Source organism: Drosophila grimshawi, unplaced genomic scaffold, assembly GCF_018153295.1.
Source record: "Drosophila grimshawi isolate 15287-2541.00 unplaced genomic scaffold, ASM1815329v1 contig_848, whole genome shotgun sequence".
In the NCBI taxonomy this organism is placed as follows: domain Eukaryota; kingdom Metazoa; phylum Arthropoda; class Insecta; order Diptera; family Drosophilidae; genus Drosophila; species Drosophila grimshawi.
This window is the reverse complement of record NW_025063692.1, coordinates 10,488,094-10,509,469: the sequence shown is the minus strand read 5'-3', so window position 1 is coordinate 10,509,469 and position 21,376 is coordinate 10,488,094. Positions and strand designations below refer to the sequence as shown.

Genomic DNA, 21,376 nt, shown 5'->3' with positions numbered 1-21,376 from the left:
GTATTTAATACAAGCAAGCTCTAACCAAATATAATTGGAATGGTCTAACTCGATGCACTCGCAGTAGTTTTGTATTTCCTACGACTTCGGCATGGCCGTTCGTTGTCTTGTTACCTTTTGATTGACCGCACAAGGTCCACAAACCAATGGCACTTGGGAAGGCCGCAAAAGCTTTGCAGACCCACAGATTGTTGGTTAGTTTGCAACAAAATGCCGTTATTTAGATTTGCTTTGTTGACCTTAGTATCACTCTAAGATGTCCGAGTGATGCCAGAGAGTCTGCATCATTCACAGCTAATTAACTGCCAGAGGCGTATTCAGTGAGAAACCGCACTTCCAAATTGATAGTTCTGTATGTGTTTGCCGTTGCGGTTGCAGTTGTTATTGGTCTTCTAGTTGAATGTTGTTGTTGTGAGAGGTGAACTTAATTAGAAGCAGCCAGGGACCCACAAAACAAAGGGGCAGATAAAACGAATGCCCTTCGGGTGGGTAGATTTTAATTTAAATGCATGCGGCAATTTTTGTATAGAAGTATTAGAATTATTTTCGTTTTTGTTTTTGTTTTTGTTTTTTTTTTTTTGTTTTGGGGTTCTGCCATTTGTCTGCGGTTTGTCTGAGCGTTTTCGGGTTTGTGGGCTTTATGTTTAATTGCAATGGAAATTTTCCATTTGCCGTTCTTTGGCATCCGTTTTTATTTAGTTTATGTTAATGTTAGGTCATTTTGTAATTTTGTAATTTTGTAATTTTGTAATTTTCCCTAATGGTCCCAAGCGAAATATTAATACCTATTAACACAAATGCTAAACAGTTGAAACTTCCCTCTGATCAGATATAACATACACAAGTCGGCAGCTCTTAATTACTTTAAATATAACGCTATTACCAGCACTTTCAGCTCATGCTATTTATTTGTAAAATAATCCCTGTTACATACATACTTTTGGGGTGCCAATGTAAATTTTTTGATATAAATTAATTAATTTAAGAAATGCCCAAGTATGGTAATTATATCTTGAACATAAGTCGATAAATGGCAACACAACCGAATTGCGGATGTGATATTTGAATAAGTGAAATTAGCAAATTTATTAACCAGATTAACAAAGGTCACAGACAGTAAATTACTGCCTTATCGCAATTCACAGCTAATATTGTGTTCATCGATGTGTGTGCAGTGCATAAATTCAATTGAAAATTAATTAGCGACCAGTGGTCGAAGTGAACCAAAAAGCAACCAAAAACAATACTCAAAAGCCTAATTGCCTTTGATTATATTCGTTTATCGATACTTGGACATTATTATAGGCTTATCTCACACACACATACACATGCACATACACACACACACAAACACACACTTATACAGATACAGACACAGTTACAAAGATAGACATAAGCCCAGAACAGAATTAAATTGGCATTAGGCAGCGGCAAACAAACAATTTTTGTGGGTCCAGCCTTGTACTCGACTTCATGGAATGAGGGAGGCAGGGAGGGGATGATGAGGATTTGGGTGTCCCTTTTTGGTAATGGCTGTGGCAGCATAACATGCCACATTGTCGCTTTGACTTTTATTTATTTTGTTAGACGCATTTTGAAAAGCCAATAAGCAGCTCCTGATTGATTATCTGTTGCCGACCTGATACGGTTCTTGTTCTTCTTATGCTTCTTTTTGTTGTTGTTGTTGCTGTTGTTGTTGTTGTTGCTGTTGCTGTTGTTGTTTACTTTAATGTATAACTTTGCCACTCGCACAATTTTCACGGCGTGTGCGTTGGCGTCAATCAATTTTGGTTGGTAAAATAAATGAGGCGTGTACAGCATTTATTTGTTGCCTACTTCTTGGGGCGCCCGTCTGTTGCGTAAAAGGCTTAAAATTTATCGGATACTGCCGTTGTTATTGCTTTTGTTCTCCATCTGCAGGTTATATAAAACATGCCGTTCCTTTTGGGCTTACTCGCCAAACAGCTGCCATTATAAATAGCACACGTCTAACGTAAGCTCCGAGTGAGGTTAGCCTTGCCCTCTTCGAGACCGCATGCCACTGGCAGAGCTGCCACTATCCCATGTTGAGTGGCAGTTGAGTGGAAGGCTCTGCGGCGATGACAACAGCACTAGTGGCCACAACTACAAAGTGTGGCAACTGCACTTGGCTGCCACTCCCACACACAAACGAATTCAAGCCCCAACACCCAAAGTGAAATGATTCAAAAGCTAAAAGCCAACGCAAACCCATCACTTTCATAAGAACTTTCAAGTGTAGGCGGCAACCACTGCCACTCACACAATACCCACTGTCCATTGCCCCACCAGCAAATGCACTAAAATAATCACACAGCATTTCCTAACATAATATCTGATCGACTCAATGATAATGCCAAGTTGTTGTTAGTTGTTGTTAATGCTATCATAAGACTAATTTTTGCACTTGCCCTGTGCTATTTCTTAAGTCTATTAATAATAACAAATAACAACAATGGCTCTTTAAATATATAACATTAGTAATTAGTGGGTTCGTAACAGGCAGTATGCACCCCATACAAACTATATATTCCTGATCGATTCACCTGTGACCATCTGTCTGTCTCTCTGTCTGTTTGAATAAGCTGATCTCAGAGACTATGCAAGCTGGGGTAATTTGAAGTATAAGCTCTTGTATATTCCTTTCATTTTATCGATAACTGTCCTCGCAAATATCGATACTTATCGATTTGCCCTCTCAACAAATGCCACAATTTATAATTAAAATAGCATTTTCTCCACGATTAATAAATGTGCGCATGATGTGTGAAAATCGAGCTAAGTATATATGTTTTCTGCAATATATTTTCAATTCAATTCGAGCTGAGAAATTAAATTTTGCGCTGACTTAGTCTTCAGTATCTGTGCAGGAATGAGAGCTCTTCCAAGCATGTTTTCATTTGGTTGTGCAAAACTTATTAAACAGAAATTTGGCACGAAAACTATAATATATTTTTACTCGATTTACTTTCTTCTTACATGCTCTATCTCTCTGTCTGGCTTCCCAAATCCCAAAGATAGAATAAAACGACAGATGCTAGAGTCAACTAGATACAACAATTTCCATTCAGACAAAAACTTGAAGTTTTGGTTTTATTTATAGTTCTTCTTAGTGGTCTAATTTACAGACATTTATAACATTTAAACTTGAAATTTGTTTAAAATAAGTACCGGTACACAGACATATCAACATTGAATCTTGAATTTTCTCTTACATATACAAATGTGTGTATACATGTATATACTTAATATCTAGGGGGGAAAAAAAATGTAAAAAAAAAACCCTTCTTTTATATATGAAATATCATTGAACGTTACTGCAAACACGGAAGATTGAAACTTATTGTTGTTGCTTTGTCAACTGGAAATTCGTTTTATTTGTTTTTGCTCGCTGAAAATATTTGCGTGTCATTTAAATCAGTAAACACTGGGGCTCAAAAGGTTTACAAATTTAAATGAGTTTCATATATTTTTCTTTGCTGAGTTTTTTTTTTAGTTTTAACTTAGCTAAAGTCGTCTTAATGCTAAAATTTATTCTGTTTTTTCTGTTTTTCGCTTACACCAACTTTTACAAATGCCGCACAAAAATCGCACAAAAATAAACATTAGAATAGGATCTTATGTGTTGGTTTTTGTAAATACTTAACAAATATGTATGTTTGCATGGTTTACTTGTGTTGTTTTTTATTATTAAAATACATACTTAACTATTCGTATTGTTCCTGTAATTATTATAAATGTAATTATTTCCATACGCCTCTCAATTATATGGAGAATCTCAAATTTGTTGATAAGTTATATGTATGTAAATATGTTCGTACATAACTATATGTATATATGTAAATTGTTATCAGAGTTTTTTAAAAAAATTTATTTGAATCATTTCTTGAATTGTTTCGTTTATTAAAAAGTATTATATAAGTTCCACATATCTGCTATTCAAGTTATTTATCACTTTCGATTTGCCAATTCATTTAACATTCAATTCTCTAATCATGAACAAGTTTAGTGTTTTGTTTTTTGCGTTTAGCTCCAGTAGACTGGAATGCGAGCTTCAAATGTTTTCTAGAGACTTTATTGCATTATTTCTTATATTGGGTAATGAATATCTTATAGCTTGGTACACATTTACAAATAACACACAAGTTAATTTCAATTGGTGGTATTTAACCTTTTAACCAGCGAACTAGAACAAACATTGAACATTTAAAATCTGTACTAGTTTAAGTTATTTTTATACTGCAAAAGTTACGGATCGATGGTTATCATTAAATTGTGTGTGAATATACATTTTATTTGTTCTTACTACAATTTGTAGTTAAAGAATTAGGTTATCAATTATTTCGTACATTCCAGCTACTCTTAATGGGGTTTCTCCTCTTCTCGTCACCTTCTCGATAATTCTCGAAAAAAATTAAAAAAAAAAATTTGTAGAGAACAATTCCCATGTCCATTCTATAAACTTGTCCAGCTCAATGAATCTTTTTATTAGTTGGTTTAAAACCAGAGTATTCGTATATGATTTTTAATTATTATTTGTATTTTGTTTTTCTTTCTAAATATCCCCCTTTAGGACTTACACCGAAATGAATGAATGAATGCTGTTAAATTTTAAACGTTGCGCTCCTCGGCAATTACGTCCATGTTGCTGGTGCGACGCTGTTGAAAATGATGATGATGATGATGGGGCATATGAAGATGCTGATGCTGATGCTGCGGCGTCATTTCTATTGACTCCGACGCCTTCGGAGCGGAGCCACCGGCAACGGCGGTGCAGACGGCAGTGCTACTGCCACGCCGCGGCACCAACATCACCAATTACTAGAGGACAGTCTCATTGGTGTTGGTGCAGGTGCGTGGGCCATTCACGATCGAGTACTTGGACGAGCTGTCCTTCTTGCCAGCGATGCGACCCATAAATATCTCCTTGAATGTCTCACGGAATTGACGCGACATGCCGCAGTAGATGCCAAAGTTAATCGGATAGCTGAGCACCAGAAAGAAATTGGTCAGCATTATAAATATGTTGGCAATGCCATAGTCCAAAAATTCAATGATCAGCGAGCTGACAATGTGCATGGATGTGACGACCGCAATGGGTATCTCGGCAATGAGAAACACCGACACGACCACAATTAGCATCAATGTGGTACAGTTGGAGTCCCTCAGCTTTTTGCACTCCTTTTTGCGGTTCTCGCGAAACAGCAGCTTGCGTCGCTCCTGCGCCTGCCTCAATGCCGCAAACAGCAGAATGTTGAGCGTGACCAGAATGATGCACGGCAGCAGATTCACAAATAGCACACGGAACAAATAATAGCTGGTATAGTAGAGATTCACGCCAATGTACTCGTGCACCCACAGCGATGTCTCCAAATGGCATACCTCCGTCTCGTTGCCATTCCACTCGATCTGCATGGGCAAATAGGTGCGATCGAAGAAGCGTGGCAACTGATGCAGAAACGCCAGCAGCGCAATATAGAAGGTGCAACGCCTCACGCGCGGCATTGTGCACCAGGTCCGTGCCATTGGGGCATGACACACGTAAATGTACCTGCAATCATATAGTGCATAACATTATTGTCAATAATTATTATTATTTGCGAATGCCTTGCTTGCAATCATCTCAACTTCGACTACAAATAGTGTCGACAATATAACAAATATAAGTTTTGAATAACCATTATTTTGATTTATTGTGAAATCGTTAAGAGTACATTAACACTCATTACAACTTATAATTATTACTTTGTTGTCTTGATTATATATAGACTCATTTTGTCGACCTGATTTTGTCTTCTGCAATGCAAAAGAAAAATTATTGCTGGTTTGCATCTCTAATATCGATTTTGCATTGAGTTCAGATAGAAACATGTAGTATAATTAACGTAACTCGCAAGGAACTGGATGAATATAAAGTAAAATAAACATTATCTGTGGCAGTATCTTTAAAGTTAACTGCTGTATGTCATATACATCATGTTGGCCCTTAGCAGACGGCCATTACAGTGTCTGGCATTGGATTTTATTCACGCAATGTTATCCGAGTTAGGGCATAAAAGCAACATCTAATCACATTTGCCTAATATCATTTTATTGCCAGCCAGGCCAATGAATAACCCAATTTGGCTTGTGCAAATTTATGATGGCAACGTGTCGACGACGTTGTCGTTTGCAACCTGCCGCTTCTCGTAACTTGATCCATTGCCAAGTGAACCACAGACCACACGCAATCAAATCCATTTTAAGCAAAAGCTAATCAACTTGTCATTTTATAATTACACAATTTAAGTAATTTCCGCAATTTGTGAAAAGTGCTCGCATTCAATTCAGTGTTGCCAAGCTTTAGCAAATTAAGTTGCTGCTTCAATGCTGGCCAGTATCCACGAGGATACTCAACTCTTATAATAGTTTTAACTTGAAGGCATCATCCACCCACCATTCCAACCAACTTGTGGCCCAGAAAGAAGCTCAGGCAGCTTTGCTGTTGTCGTTGTCGTTTCTTGGCCATCGCAATGTTTTGCCAACTCATAATTTATGCGCATAATTATTGACACCTCCTCCGAAATTTGCCGGAGTCAGTCCTGTTCTGTCCTTTTATGTGCTGTGCGCGCTGGCACTTCAAAATGATTTTCAATCAATCTTGCATTGAACCTTTGTCAGGCGCAGATTTCATTAAAGTTGAAAGCAGTCGTAGACAATGGATGAACCGATTGCCTCGCATTTGGTCCTAAATGGAATTGATATTCATAATTGAATGAATAACATTTAGTCTGCCCCCATGCAACTTAGTTAATTAAATATAATAGGCGGAAACATTCATCAGCGATCAACGGAGAATTAAATCAAACAAAAGCAACGCAATGTATCCATCCAAATAATTAATTGGGTGTTTAACATATTCTCCAAAAGGGCTGAATATCAAATTTCGATGACATTTGCCAACAATATTTATTTATTTTTATTCTCCTTCTGCGCAATTTGCAATTTGCAGTTTGCTATTCACATGCACAGTCATAGTCATATTCATAGTTATTCATTCGGCTATTCAGCTGAATCATTCAATTTAATAAGTAGTTGGGCAATTTTTGGCAACAACATTTTAATCAGTTGACTCGCAAGCAACTCAACTATTACAAATCATCCAACATCGAAGTATGCACTTATGTATCTGACTTTAACTGCGACTGAACACATTTGTATGTGTTTAATCAAATATAATGTTACTCAGTTCATTCATTCAGTCAGTTCACACTTGCCGCAACTACTGTCAGCATTAAACTTGACGTCCAGCTATTTGACTTTCGCACACAACATAAATAATTCCATAGAATCACTTGAAGTACAATAAGTTGTCGACAGCGCAACATCTCAACAGCAGCAACAACAGCAACAACAGCAACAGCAAAAGCAATAACAACAGCAACAACAGCAACAACAACAATAAACGGCAATAATAACAATGAACGTTGACTGTTTTATCGCGCTATTTGTCCCCGGGCAATTTTTAAACGGAATGACTGTTAAATGTGTCCCATGCCACAACATATTATTTAGCTATTTGCTGCACATACACCCATATATTGTCCACAGACTGAAATCCAGCGACCACTTGAAGCGGACCAAGTCGCATAATGGCACAAATATTTATGACTATTTTCATAGATTTTTTTTTGGATTATTTTTATTATTTTTTTTTTGGCCAAGCGCCTGTTTTTTTTTTATTTTCTTTTTTGTTGGTTGCGAAATTTATTTGCAAAGCTGTAAAATTTATGACCCCACACATGAGTTAATAGAACAATGAGCCAGCTTTCGAGTGGTCCTTGCCCCACTTGTTCCACTTGAAAATTGGTCGATGTGGGTACGCATTTCGCCACTCACAAAAAAAATACTGAATAAAGAGTCTGTGCGACAGACTGAGAGGGGCACAGTGGCAAGGGGGCACAGATACTGACACACTCACGATTTATGTTGCCAATTTTATACATATTAGTTTATTGTTTTTCATTCGCATATTGTTTTTCCATTTCTCGGTTTTCTCGGTCTTAATATACATACATTCACAGCATTGACCCACTCCGATCGACCCTTAATGTTGTTTGGTTTATTTATGGCTTTACAGCAAAACAATTTGAGTTTAAAGACTGCGGCCAATTGACATTTTGTTGCAGGAATCTCATTCACAGCAAATTGCGCAACCATTGCCAAATTGAGAATTTAAACACTTTTTGTTGCGGCGGATTAATCACAAGTTTAACGATAAGCCAAACGATTTTGTACATTGCAACCAAATTGTAGAATATTGAACCGAAAAAATACAGAAAAATGGCTTTAAGGACATCACCTATAAAAACTACGCTACAGGAGTTCCCGATTCAATAGTCAACTAAATCAACCATTCGAAACCGAGCCAAAGACAGCATTTGCACCTCCATTTTGTCTTCCGGAATATTTTTAGTCATCTTAAAAGCAATTAGCTATGTCAATCACAATGTCAATAAAGAAAGTTCTTTACATGCACCGACAGCCTAATTAAGAGAAGTCGTTAAAAACATTGACAACTAAAATCAGACAATCTGCCAAATAAGGAACGCTGTCACAAAGTCTCCAAGTAAACAAACTGATTGCCGGAAATGAGCTTGCTGATGTTGCAGCTCAAATTGTAATCAGATGTCACATCTTATATTCATTCAATCCGTGGAAAGTGGCATGTTAAATGCAATCCAATGACTAAGAATCCTTGCAACACTAATGTAAAGTGCATCTGTTCCAATTTGGCAAAAAGGTCCACTAACTCTGGGGCTACATTTAGATATTATATAATAATAGTAACAGAAACTACTATTATTATTGGGAGAGCTAAAGGTCTCGTTGCTTGGTCTCTAGCTACATTATTAATTATAATATTATTTGTATATAAATATAATTGTATTATAGTAATATCAATATGAATAAATATACTGCAAATATGTTTATAACACAAGCAATTGTTTATTATCGACTATTTTCTTCTGCAGTTTTGAATTCCGTTGGAGTTTTCCACCTCGTCTATCTGTTGTGGAGTTGTATTCCATATCAGCAATGAACTTGCAACATTGAAAAAAACATCTTTGCTTTACGACTATTATTTTCAATGTTTATAGTTGTGTTATCAAATTTAAGATCTTTTCTGCTTGGAATTTGTTGGACATTGTGCATTGCAGTGTGCAGGAGCGTGTTTGGCAGTGGAGGCAAAAGTCTAGGTTTATGTGTGAGAAAGGGATCATCTCGAGATCAGGTTAACTATTATTGTTTTTTAGATACTGACACCTTAAATGCTTTCAAATGCGTTGGTGAATAAAGAGAAGTCTTTAACTATGTGAAGGTTTGCAGGTGCAAGCACTTCGTTATTTGCCAAGTTAGAAATACTTCTCTTATGCAAAGCAACAAGTGAGAGATGATTTAAATCTATGTATTTACATATTTATGAGTATGTGTCATATGAAAAAGTAACACGCACATTACTCATACGCAGCGATAGCTGGACGAACGATATTTTCTGCTTGTAGCACATGTATATATAAATATATATATATTGTGTACCCATTGGTTGGAAACCTGGGACAACTGTGGCAGACAGAGCACACCTGATTTATTATCCCGTTGACAAGCCAAAAGCACTTGCAGTCAGGCAGACAAGTTGCCTGCTGAGCACAGAGCTTGGATGTGTAATTTGAGTCAGAGCTCAGGCTGTAATCTCAGTCATAGTGAAAGTATAGGCCTGATAAGGTAAGTAAAAGCAAGCAGACGTAAATAAAAGCAATTATTGCATATTTACCTTTGTACGGCTAGGGCCAAAGTCAGCCAAACGGAGATGGTGTGGCACATGGCTGGCATAATCTGTAGGCAAAGAGAGACACAAGCAATGTTGATAAGTCGGATGTAAAACGTAAAAAAGATGTTGTACATGTGCACAATAGCAAATTGTTATGTACGTGTAAAAACTCTTAATGCTTATATATATATAGAAAATATACAAATTAAAATTAAATTAGAGCCAAAATTGGCCTTCAGCTAAAAGTAGTATTTGATAATTGTGGCGTGAATAATAACAGAATTCATAAGCAGCGAGCCGTATTTGAAACTCCAATTAAGCAAATTTCTGAAGCCCCCTTTCAGCAACAACAACAAGAAGGCATATAAACAATTCGATTGAAAATTAAAACTTTATTTATATGCTCACTTTTATTTTTACTTAATTATATTTAACTAACTCAAACTAGTTGTGCTTGGATGAATGGCTAATTAAATAAGAAAAATGTAAAAATGGAAATAAAAAACAAACACACAAAAATTTGTATTTATTCTTTCAAAAATGACTCGATTTAATGTTTGTATATACTCAAAACTAGATGCTTTAAAAATGTGATTCTAGTTTTCTTTGATTTGCCAACTAATGCGAATAGTAAAACTTATTTTTTAACATTTGAAAAGGACATTCCGATATTAAATGTAAATCGTAATTTGATTGCATTAATGCTATTTATATATTTAAAAGGATTGCAGCTCGGTTTCATGAACTTAGCCTGAATGGGGCTAATTTTATTTTACATGCATTTGCAGCGCACACATTGCTATCACGTCCAATTACAACTTTGTGCAGGAAACTGTAGCTTAATCCGATTTATGAGCATTTATCTAACAACACAGGCACTGAACGCAGCTGCAATTACAAACACTGTTAAATTTGGTTGTTGTCGAGTGTGTGTGTGTGTGTGTGTATGTTGTGTGTGTATGTTGTATGTGTATGTGGTGTGTGTGTTAGCTACGAGTGATACAAAGCTCAACGAACAGCTCGGCTGACACATTAACATGACCATTAAATGCGCCACTGCCAGAGACTTGCGAGACTTGCGAGACTTTCGAGACTTGCGGCGCTTGCGAGTGGCACATTAATTTCCAGGGAAATGTAACGAAATCTTCAACTTCAGTTGCAATGGCCGCCTCGTGGTTATTACACTCGTCGTGCTATGTGAGTTGAATTTTATGGCTGTCATACGCAGATAGCCACCGACACAGTTCTCTATACACTTCCTTTTGGATGCAAACTCAGCTAACCTAACCATGAGTGGTAATGCCCATTCCCCAGTTAGTAAGCGGGGCGAGGTATGGATATTCTTAGCTGGTACAAATCCCTTGGGATCCCAGTCACAGCACGTAGCTGAAACAATAACAACATCAATTCCAACAGCAACAGCAACAACAACAACAACAAACTACAACAACATCAACAATGGGGCACATTTTATCAGCTCGACACTACTCCATTGAAGTGAGTAAACAGTTTTGCTTTATGTCGCCATCTTTTGCCATCTCTTCATCAACTCATCACCCACCCCAAATCAGACACAAACACCTCTCAACTGCTCCTATTTCTGTTTCTGTTGCTGTTGCTGTTGCTGTTCTGAGTGAATGCCATAAATTGAAAATGTTGATTAATCAAGGCAAACGTGCAGCATTTGAGAGGGGGCTGAGGTAGGTGATGTTTGTCACGGGCTGCCATGATAATGTAAAAAGCACTAGATTGAATAAGTGTGAGTCTAGTGAATCGACTGAATGAATGCACATGTTCTTCCATTGAGTGGGTAGCCTCGGGTTGTTCTGGGCTCTGGTGGCTAACTCACTTGACTCCCCGTCAGAGTCAGTCTTGCGCCTCCATCAAGTTTTGGTGTTCCATTATTGTGCTGACAGAAGTGACACACAAAGTGCAAACGTAACGTGGCTGCAAAATGCGATAATGATAACGATAACACAGTCCTCAGTCACAGCCGACTAGGGGTAGATGTCACAATAACGGCAGCCGAGCATTTTATTTAGGTCAATGAGTGCCTATATCTATATATGTATATATGTATGTGTATGTATGTCAACTTACTTTCCACTCGATCCCATTCCCGGCATCCACCTTTCTCCATATGGAGCCACAGTCGAGCGTAAGTTTCTGGCACTCAGGCCAAAAGCAAACAAAATACTTAACATGAATGCCAAGAAGGAAACCTCTTGAACTTGCCCGAGCAATTAAAAGATGCTGTCGCCGGCTTCTTTTTACATACGATGGTGTGTTGATTTTCATATTTTGTGCAACACAGTGCTGGGCTGAGGTTGCGGTTGTTATATTGTTGACTTACCTCATTGAAAATGCTGTAGGCCAGGCACATGGAGACCGGATGCATGGGCTTGTAATGATTGCCAAATGTGTACATATACCAAAGTCCGGGCGCAGGAAATACAACCGTCAGCAGATCGCATATCGCCATGCCTGCAAAAAAAGTGAAGACAACAAACAATATGACAAATTGTATTATACAATGTATTAATAGAGCTGGCCATTTACTCTACTGGACGGGGGCTTTCCAATTAGTTTGGCTTTCACTCAGCCATGGACAGATCTAATCAGATCAAATGTGTATTATGCCGCAAAGACATTATTTCTGTCTGTCTTGATGTACCCAGCAGAGAATATTTTATATAAATTACAAAGGGTTCTAGTTTAGTGGCAAAATATTCCAAATATTTAATGTGTAGAAAAATTATCTACTATTGATAAATTTGATATTGAGTGGCTAGATTATTAGAGGGCGTACAGTCATCACTCTGCTGGTGACAAGCATTGAGACAATTATTAATAATGGGTACAGGATATAGAAACTTTGAAACTTTTGAAGCCATCTGTCTAACTTATTTGAATGCATATTTTAAAAATAACACTCTGACAGTTGCACGACAGCTAGTCATAAAGTGTATCACGTAGTTATTAGATAAGTTGTTGAATTGAGACTGACGCTTAATTAAAAGTATCTCAAATAGTCAATTAGATTAAGTGTGACTTTAGCTAGCTAAAGCCCATCCACCCTTCACCAAGGGCTAATCAACTTTGTGTTTCATTCGTTTTACACTCAACTTGACCGCTGGCGCAGAGTTCAAGTTCAAGAACGATGTGGCCAGTTGAACTTCTGACTGACTTCCTGACTTCCTGACTGACTGACTCTGACTCTGTTACTGGGTCACTGCTAAGCCAACCTTTGCCTCATGGGGTTCTACGTGGGCAGTTTGAGTCAATTTGTAGTTGCTGTTGTTGTTAATGTTATTAGCCGCAGCGTCCTGCAGTTCACACCCATCGTCGCGTCGTGCATCGCATGAGATTAACCCAAATGTAGTCAGGATGTCACAGTTGTCGGTTGCCCGGCTGCTCCCTGTGCGTTATGAAATGTTGGCGAAATAACCGAGAAAGCGAATGACTAAAGAACCATAAGCTGCCATGCCAGAGGGCTTATGGGTATACTGCCGTACTTTGTAGCTTATATTTTTTTACGAGCAGCAACCATATGTCTTCTTGATGGAATAGTAAGAAGAAAGCTGTCTAAGGCACCCCGAAGATGACACACCCTTCCAGATAGCTAACCACCTGCCGACATCTGAAGTTGAAGTCTATGAAATGTTTGGTTAAACTCATCTTTTGAGCGATGCTTTGTATACCAGCCACATTATTCAAATTTAGATCTAGCCTGTTACATTTACAAGATTCATCTCGATAAAATAGAATCTGTACAAAACCTATTTTTGCTATTAGCAATTATGGTTCTTAACTGCAACACTAATAATAACTTTTCTACATAGCATAGTTGTTGCACTTTATTACAGAATATTTATATATATATACATCTTTTTTTTTTTTGGTTCTCTCTCCTTCAATGCGTTACAAAGTTGACGACTAAATTTCAATACTCTCTTTGAGGGTATAAAAAGAGTTCCGATTCGCCTTGCGTAATCTGCTGCTACAAATTGCATTGACAAGGCGAAAATTGAATCGTGTGCTACGGATATCTTGGATGTCTGCCCTGCACTTCAGTTATTCTTATGGCAATGTTGTTCAACCCTTCACTGGCTGACAATGCGACCAACAGTTCAGTGCTGCTGGCTGCCACACTGCGAGTCGTAGCCTGCAGTACCATTGTTAGCGACTTTTCATAAATCAGTGGCAAATACCACAGCGAGCACAAAGCTGTCTTCACCGCCCTCAGTCCCGGCCGCCTAGTCAGTCAGCCATTAGCATTACACCCGCTATTAGAATATCTCAGCGTTACTTCGAGCTGCCTCACGCGGAATGCGTGCCGCAAGACGCTGAGCGATGAGGGGCTGAGTGGTGGGAGTTGGGAGTTGGGAGGTTAGGGCGAAGTAGATGAAGCGTGGCACGCACACTGCAAGCTATTTTGAAATCTCGCAATACTTCTGCCTGATTTAACAATGTGCCACATAAATTGGGCACTCCATAGATGAAATTATATGGAATACAAAATAAATAATAATCATTGGAGCAGAAGGGATGGCTCAGAGAAGGCAGTTTATGTAGTACACAGCCTAAATATCGATTTTGCAATTCATTAGTTGCCTATAAATTAAAAATCCATAAACAAAACGGAATACAAATTTAACACTAATGGGTAATATATAATCACGAATGTGGCTTAACTATTTAAGCTGCTTAAACAATACTTATACTTATACTTGTGGTTATTGCAATAAAAATTGCCAACTCTTGAGACTTACCCATTAACACAAAGTTGGTGGGCGTTGCCATACTCTTCTTGCTGAGCACAAGCACAATCAGTGAATTGGATATAATGGTCATGAATAGCAGAAAGGGCATACAGTAGCCGTATAGCGGCAATGCGTAGTTCAGCGGCGAATCGCAGGTCAGATTCCAATAGCTCATATTGCCATCCGCTTGGCGGCACTCACTGCTGTCCAGCTGCTGCTGATAGGAGGCATAGTCGAGGCTGTCATTTATACTGGTCGCATAGTCGACCTGCAGGAAATGGGTGTCGTTCATGGTGACCGATGAGGGGCGTGCCTCCAGCATTGTACCAACCAGCTCTGGCACACGCCCCACCGCTGCTGCGGCTGCTGAGGCCACCACTGCCACAGCTGTGGGCAGCGGGCTGGATGTATCCGATTGGGCGGCAATTCGTGCACCACTGGCCGCTGCGCTCCATTGATAGAGCACGTCCGTTGCGGATATATCGTAGGAGTATGCGGTATTATTATCCATTTTGGATGCCGCTGCGGCGGTCAACGTTTTCGTGACTGCCGTTGACACTTCCTGCACTTCTATTAACAGACTGTGATCGTTGCTCCTGGCCATGTGTAGCTGGTGTTCATGTCCAAGCTTGGGCCAATCGTGTCAATCACCTCAAGAATTCGGCGTCACAAAATGCTGTCTGTCTGCTCAACTGTGTCTGCTTTTTATTTATATTGTATTTGTGTTGCTGTTGTTGCGATTGTTGTTTTTATGATTGCATTCATCGAATTAAGCAAACCTGCTTTCATCTTTTTTGTGTTGGGATGTCGGTCTGCAAAAAAGAAATCAATTTTAGTTGCAAATACTTTGCACAAATAACACCCAATGTCGAAAGTTTTGCATGTACTTATGTATGTATGCACATACATATATACATACATATATAAATATATTTAGTCTATTTTATCTCATTTAATGAGACCCATTCAAGTATAAAACTTTGCCCATTGAGCCCATTATAATGGGCTTGGGGGCAAATCCTATATATGCTAAAGATTTGGGGGCGAGATATATTTTCTTCAGTTCACGCACACTCCCAGCTCTTTTCAAGTATTTGCGTCACGTACCCCAGCAAAGTGTATTCTCCAATTTATAATAAATCAACCAAGTGATGCTAGTCAAATGCTGGTTTCTCAAGTTGTTGATTCGATCTTAAAATATACACAAATTAAAAGTAATGTGTGTGCAAAGAAAAAATATTCATTGTACATGTAAATTTTATTGATTTATTTTAAAAGAGATATAAAAAGATTAAATAAAGTTGAGTTATTTGATGTATCTCCCTCTCTAGTTCTTACACATGTAATGTAAATTTAAAAATATAACTTAACTTGCATTTCACGTACAGCAATTTTTGAATAATTTATATCTGGTGGTTGCTAAGTAATGATAATCGGATAGTTATTTTGCTACTTGATTTTTGATTAAAATTTTGATTGCAAATGCAATACTCCTTCACAGCTGCAATGCTCTCGATTTACTCCAGTTCTCTTTGTAGTAATAAATTCAAACATTAATGCTTTATGCGGAAATATGGCCATCTTTTGATCTGACAACAGTCGTCAGACAACCCTTTAAATTCAACAGGCTTCAGGCTAAAGACCAAATGTGTTTTAATCAAAATTGTGTTCTGCCCCATTTAATGCTTTATGTAATCCTCAACTTAAGTCGTAAATATTATTACAGCTGTACTTTCGCCAGCATAGGCTTTGTTGTGATCTCGAATCAGACTAACTGTCCAAATACTGAATCAGTATGTTTGTTTATGTTTTTAATGGCTTTACTTTAAGCAATCAAAATGACACACCAACCCAAACTTGTGCACACACAGTAATAAAGAGACATATTTGAGAGAGTTTTATAGCAAAGTTTTGTCATGGACACATTAACCATATAAAAGAGCCGAAACAGACTGGCGACGGTATTGGGTATGACAATGGAAATGGAAATGGCCAAGGGCCAAATAGTCGCAGACTTGAAAACAAAATTGAATATGGCCTTAAAGGCATTAGTGTATTTCAATGGCACCTTTCCCTCCATGTTATAGTTGTCCGATGATAACAAAATGATAAATATTACGCATACGCCACCCTGCCCGCCGAACAATATTTAATTGCCATCATTTGACATTTGTTATGCGAATCGAATAAAATCACAGTTCAACCAGTCATCGATTATTCCATTTGAAATGTAATTTGGTTAATCGGTATTAAGATTTACAATGATTGTATGCGAGGAAAATAATGAGGGGTTGCTTATTTAGACCAGTATTTGCCTATGCTATGATGAGCGTCACGAAAGCGCCACGCTTTTCCATGTTGAGCCAGTTACATTTAATTATTTCTTGGCAGTCACTAGCTAGCTACTTGATGAGGCCGTCAATCCAGCATAAGAAATTGTTGGGAATCGCTTAATTGTCCTTTAACATGTTAAGCAGTTGTAAGAAAATTCAATTTCAACAAACTGTCTGTTACTTTCGCGCAGACAGTCTGACTAATTGACCAACTGACTGACGGGCTCTCAAGACGAGTGATGGCTGTATTTGCTGCATCTGCCAGCTGCTTGCTAAATTCGAATCTATTTCGATGCATTCAAAATCATTCATTCATTTACATGAATGTGAATGAATATTTGATGAATTTCTTTAAACACCAGTATTCATTAATACAAAACACAACGTCTTGGATTCATTGTCAAATTATCAAAAATATAATACAACTATAAATCATTACTCATTGGCTTATCGGTACTGTCAGTTCCATCTGTTAACAGGGTATCGCCCTCAGCAGAGTTATATTATTTCAATACGAGACATGTGTTAACACCTCTATTTGATGATTCTGATGTTTGTTGCTGTCATTTTAATTTGTAGTAGGCATTAGCAGGCCATCAACGTTATTTCCAGTAGCTACAGCCTAGATCAAGAACTACGTGAGTTGTTTTCGCATAAAAACTTTAACTAGCACACAGCTGTTGGCTTATCATGTTGTCGGCTTCTAACAGTTGCCTCAGCATAAGACCACCTGCTCCACATTCACTGCTTTATCGAAACATCGTAAAAACACAAACACAAACAAACACACACACACACAGACATAGTAGCACAGTCAAGACATCATCATAAAGCGATTAGTGGAACTAAAAGTGCCATTAAAATGCCTACGGCATAGGATCGAATGCAAACAGCCCGAAGGACATTTGGCATTCAATTTGCACAGAGCTAAAATGATTGTATGAATCAATTTCCACTACTTTCTTCGGATGCTCTATAATATTGAATATAACATTCGAATTCAAGGTAGTAAAAGAAAAAATGCATCCGAAAATTTTTCACAAAACGTGCTTAAATAATTTATTTATTTATGTTGGTATCTAAATGTGAATACACCTGAAATGCAGTGACAGTTGCTTGCCTCAAGACAAGACGATAAAGTAGAGTATCTTCTAGTCGAAGGCATTTCGTTATGTTTAGCCATCAGTATCTGGAACACCCTCCTGCCGCCCAGTTTTGAGCGCTTGTTTTCAATCCAACAAAGCAAAACATGCGCCAAGTGAAACTAGATCAACTAGGACGAGGACAAAAACGAGGTCAACATTAAAACGAAAACAAGTTAGTTAACTCAGCATTGTATTGCCGATGATTGAATACACTAACTTTGAAATACAATATCTTGTCGAATATTGAAATGTGGCTCTTTGTCAAAGAGCTCCTCAGTTGAAAACCCTTTTGTTGCAATAACTTACGATTTTATACGAAATTAATTGAAAACACAACGTTTTTTTATTTACCTCAATCAATGTGCCACAAGCCAATACATGCTGGTTGCTGTCTCTCTAGCATGTCTCCCAAATTTCTTAAATATACACAATGATTTCACACAGACATAATGGAAAATTAAATTGTACAACAATCATCGAAATTATGGAAATATTACATTTCTTTATGCTCTGCACAAAATGAGATGAAAAGTCAGCTGGACTGGTTTTCGTGTCTCTTTGTGACGACAAATGTTTGCTCTGCCACTTAAAAAAAAAAGAAGAAATCCAGTTTACCGGGGAAAAAGTCTGTAAAATTGACAAAGCAAATAGAAAATAGAGAAGAAGAAAATATCAATGTATTGGAAAGTTCTTGCTTTCGGAGCCTTACACAACAACATGCGAATATAATATCCCATGAAAGGGTATCTTTACATTGTTCCACTCCCCTTGCTGGCGGGCCTTATGTTGGAGTGATGGAGTCGGATGGGGTTAATGGACTGTCTGTCAACTTTAAGCAGTGGCCGTTGAATGGATTAAGTGCGCGTAATTCGCCATTTTCGCCTCTCTGAAGTATTTTTACCAAATTTTGAATGTCTCGCGCCTTTGTGGTTGTCCAATGAATAAATTTCACAGCCAGTGGACAGAGTATGAGCGTGGCAGGCTAAGCGATGGAGCTGGTTGGGCGCGGCCGAGAAGTGTTTGGTAGAATGTTAGTCGCAGCACATAATCAATTCCCTAAATAATAAATGAAAATTAAGAAAAAGTACTTGGCCCCGCTTGGGGAATCGAAGGCGGTTAATTTTCATGCTGTGTGCATAGCTATGTTAGCCTAACGGCTAAGAGTAGGGGTAGGGGTGTAATGGGGTGGGGGTGTAGATGGGTAACTCTAGGCAAGTGCGGCACTGTTATATATACTTGTGTGTAGTTGCCGATATGTGCGCCGAGATAAGGCTAAATTGCATTTAATATCTAGATATGGCAACAATGACGCCGAACAAATTTCATGCCAAGTTGTTGGCTTAATCATTTGTAATCGTTTAATGCTGCATGCTTATTGCCAGCCAGCCATTCAGCTAAGCCCCACCCACAACCCACAGCCCCGACCCCACCCACACGAATTTAACTAAGCCAGCTAACGAATTCCTCATGCCACAGTTGAGGATCACAGTTAGGCATACGAAATGAGCTCGGACCAGTTGAGCAAACTTCCCAGACATGCCGAATTAGTAGTTCACATACGCAGTCACGTGGCCACGCCCACCAAAAAAAAAAAAAATATATATATATATATAAAAAGAAGATAAGCAGCAGAAATAGAAATAGAAAATGAAAATGAAAAAGAAAGGGGCTGAAAGGCATTTGGGTTACCGATTGTAGAATCTGGGCCGGGTCGCTTGAAGCATTTGCAGTTTAAGTGTAATCGCAACAGCAAACTTTTTCGATTTGGGAATTAAAATAAAAAGCAATAGCAAAACAGAGAGCAACACGACTGTCTGACGCATATTCCAACCACCTTACACCCCCTACCCAACCACTACATTTTCCAAATTCAACCGCACCCCCTTCATAACGGGCTTGCCACAAAAAAAAAGTTTTCGCTTGTCGCCTCTAAACGCATCACTGGTGCTTGTCGCTTTTCGCTTTTCGCATTCACTTTAATGGCCAAATCCAGAGCATAGCCTCCATCTCCCGACTACAACTCGACTGCAGACACCAAATTCGTCGTCATCGTCCTTGTCGCCATCTCCATCGCCATCGCCATCGCTATGGCCTAAGACCAAGTCAAGCCATTCGCCTTCCGCTGTATCATCCAGCTTAAATTTTGCCAGATAAGTGATAAGCTGCCATACAAATTGTTTGCGCCAGACGCCAAATTTGCGGCACCCAACCATTGCCTACTTCGAGGCGCAGCCATGTGCCCCAAGCAAATAAAAGGATTGACCAGCTGCAGATTTACGCCTCTGTTGCGTGCCAAATATGCCAATACACATTTTAGTGGGTGTCACAATATTGTTGTACTTATCATTAATCAAGACATTTCTTTTTTCTTTTTTAATTTTACCATGTACCCATTCAAGATGGGTATAATGGAGATATGCCAATTTATGTTACAGATTAAAGGAAGCCGCTTCAACCCCATCAATCATTGATTATTGATAAGCATAAGCCGAGTGTATATCTCGAGTGTATATATATGTCCTTGTCCATTCGTCTATATCTAACAGCTGAAGACTTTAAGTTCTCGTATACAATAAATATTTTTAAATAATTTTTTTTTAAATTTATTAAAAGAAACAAGATTATCAATAGGAAACCGTTTTGGAGAGTTCATTGAGAAAAAGAGAAACACTCTCCAACATTTTCTATACACATACAATGGAATTGAATATTCCTGTTGGGTACGATATGGTTAGAGGGTGTCTGTTAGTCGAGCATCCTCTCTTTTGCTCTCTGCACTAGAGCATTCTGAGATATGAATATTGCTGCTTTATTTTAAATTAGCGCTAAAAACCAGTCTGAATTCATTATGAAAAATGTATTTTATTTTAAGTTATGGTTTTTTTTTACTCTTCCACCTTGCAATAAAACTTCATTTAAGTCTAATGCATTGCCAATGCACTTAAATTTGCAGTTCTTGAGTTATATTCTGAAGTGGCAGAGGTTATTCATTCCCATCTGATTTTTGCATTTAACAAAATAGGGTCGATTGTTATTCGCTTTTGTATTCAATCTATTTAAAAACATGTTTGCTTTTGCAGCATGCATAATTTAGAGCCAGAGCTGTTGTGGAACTGTGTGGAACTGTACTCTGGCGATGTTAAGGGATATCTGCAACTGTACGTGCAACATTTAAGTAGCTGCAGTTGCAATATCAACCTTTCCTCGTCGCATTAGCAATTCAATTGAAATGCCAAATCAAGCCAGGCCAGAGGAAAGGAAATGTTAAGGTAAGAGTAGTGCCGGAAATGGAGTCCAAAATATTCG

The 21,376-nt window shown here is 38.2% G+C and overlaps 1 protein-coding gene across 1 annotated transcript in view; it reads right to left on the bottom strand.

Annotated features, from left to right (window-relative positions):
• Nucleotides 1-4,836: 4,836 nt before the first annotated feature.
• The window catches only part of LOC6565941 (sex peptide receptor), a 47,509-nt gene continuing 30,969 nt past the window's right edge, over nucleotides 4,837-21,376 (bottom strand). The window contains exons 3-6 of the mRNA XM_001992415.2: nucleotides 14,602-15,404; nucleotides 12,183-12,313; nucleotides 9,833-9,894; nucleotides 4,837-5,569 (exon numbers count right to left, since the gene is read on the bottom strand). Coding sequence (XP_001992451.1) covers nucleotides 4,840-5,569; nucleotides 9,833-9,894; nucleotides 12,183-12,313; nucleotides 14,602-15,196 — 1,518 coding nt within the window. The 5' untranslated portion in view covers nucleotides 15,197-15,404 and the 3' untranslated portion in view covers nucleotides 4,837-4,839. The remainder of the gene's footprint in view (nucleotides 5,570-9,832; nucleotides 9,895-12,182; nucleotides 12,314-14,601; nucleotides 15,405-21,376) is intronic.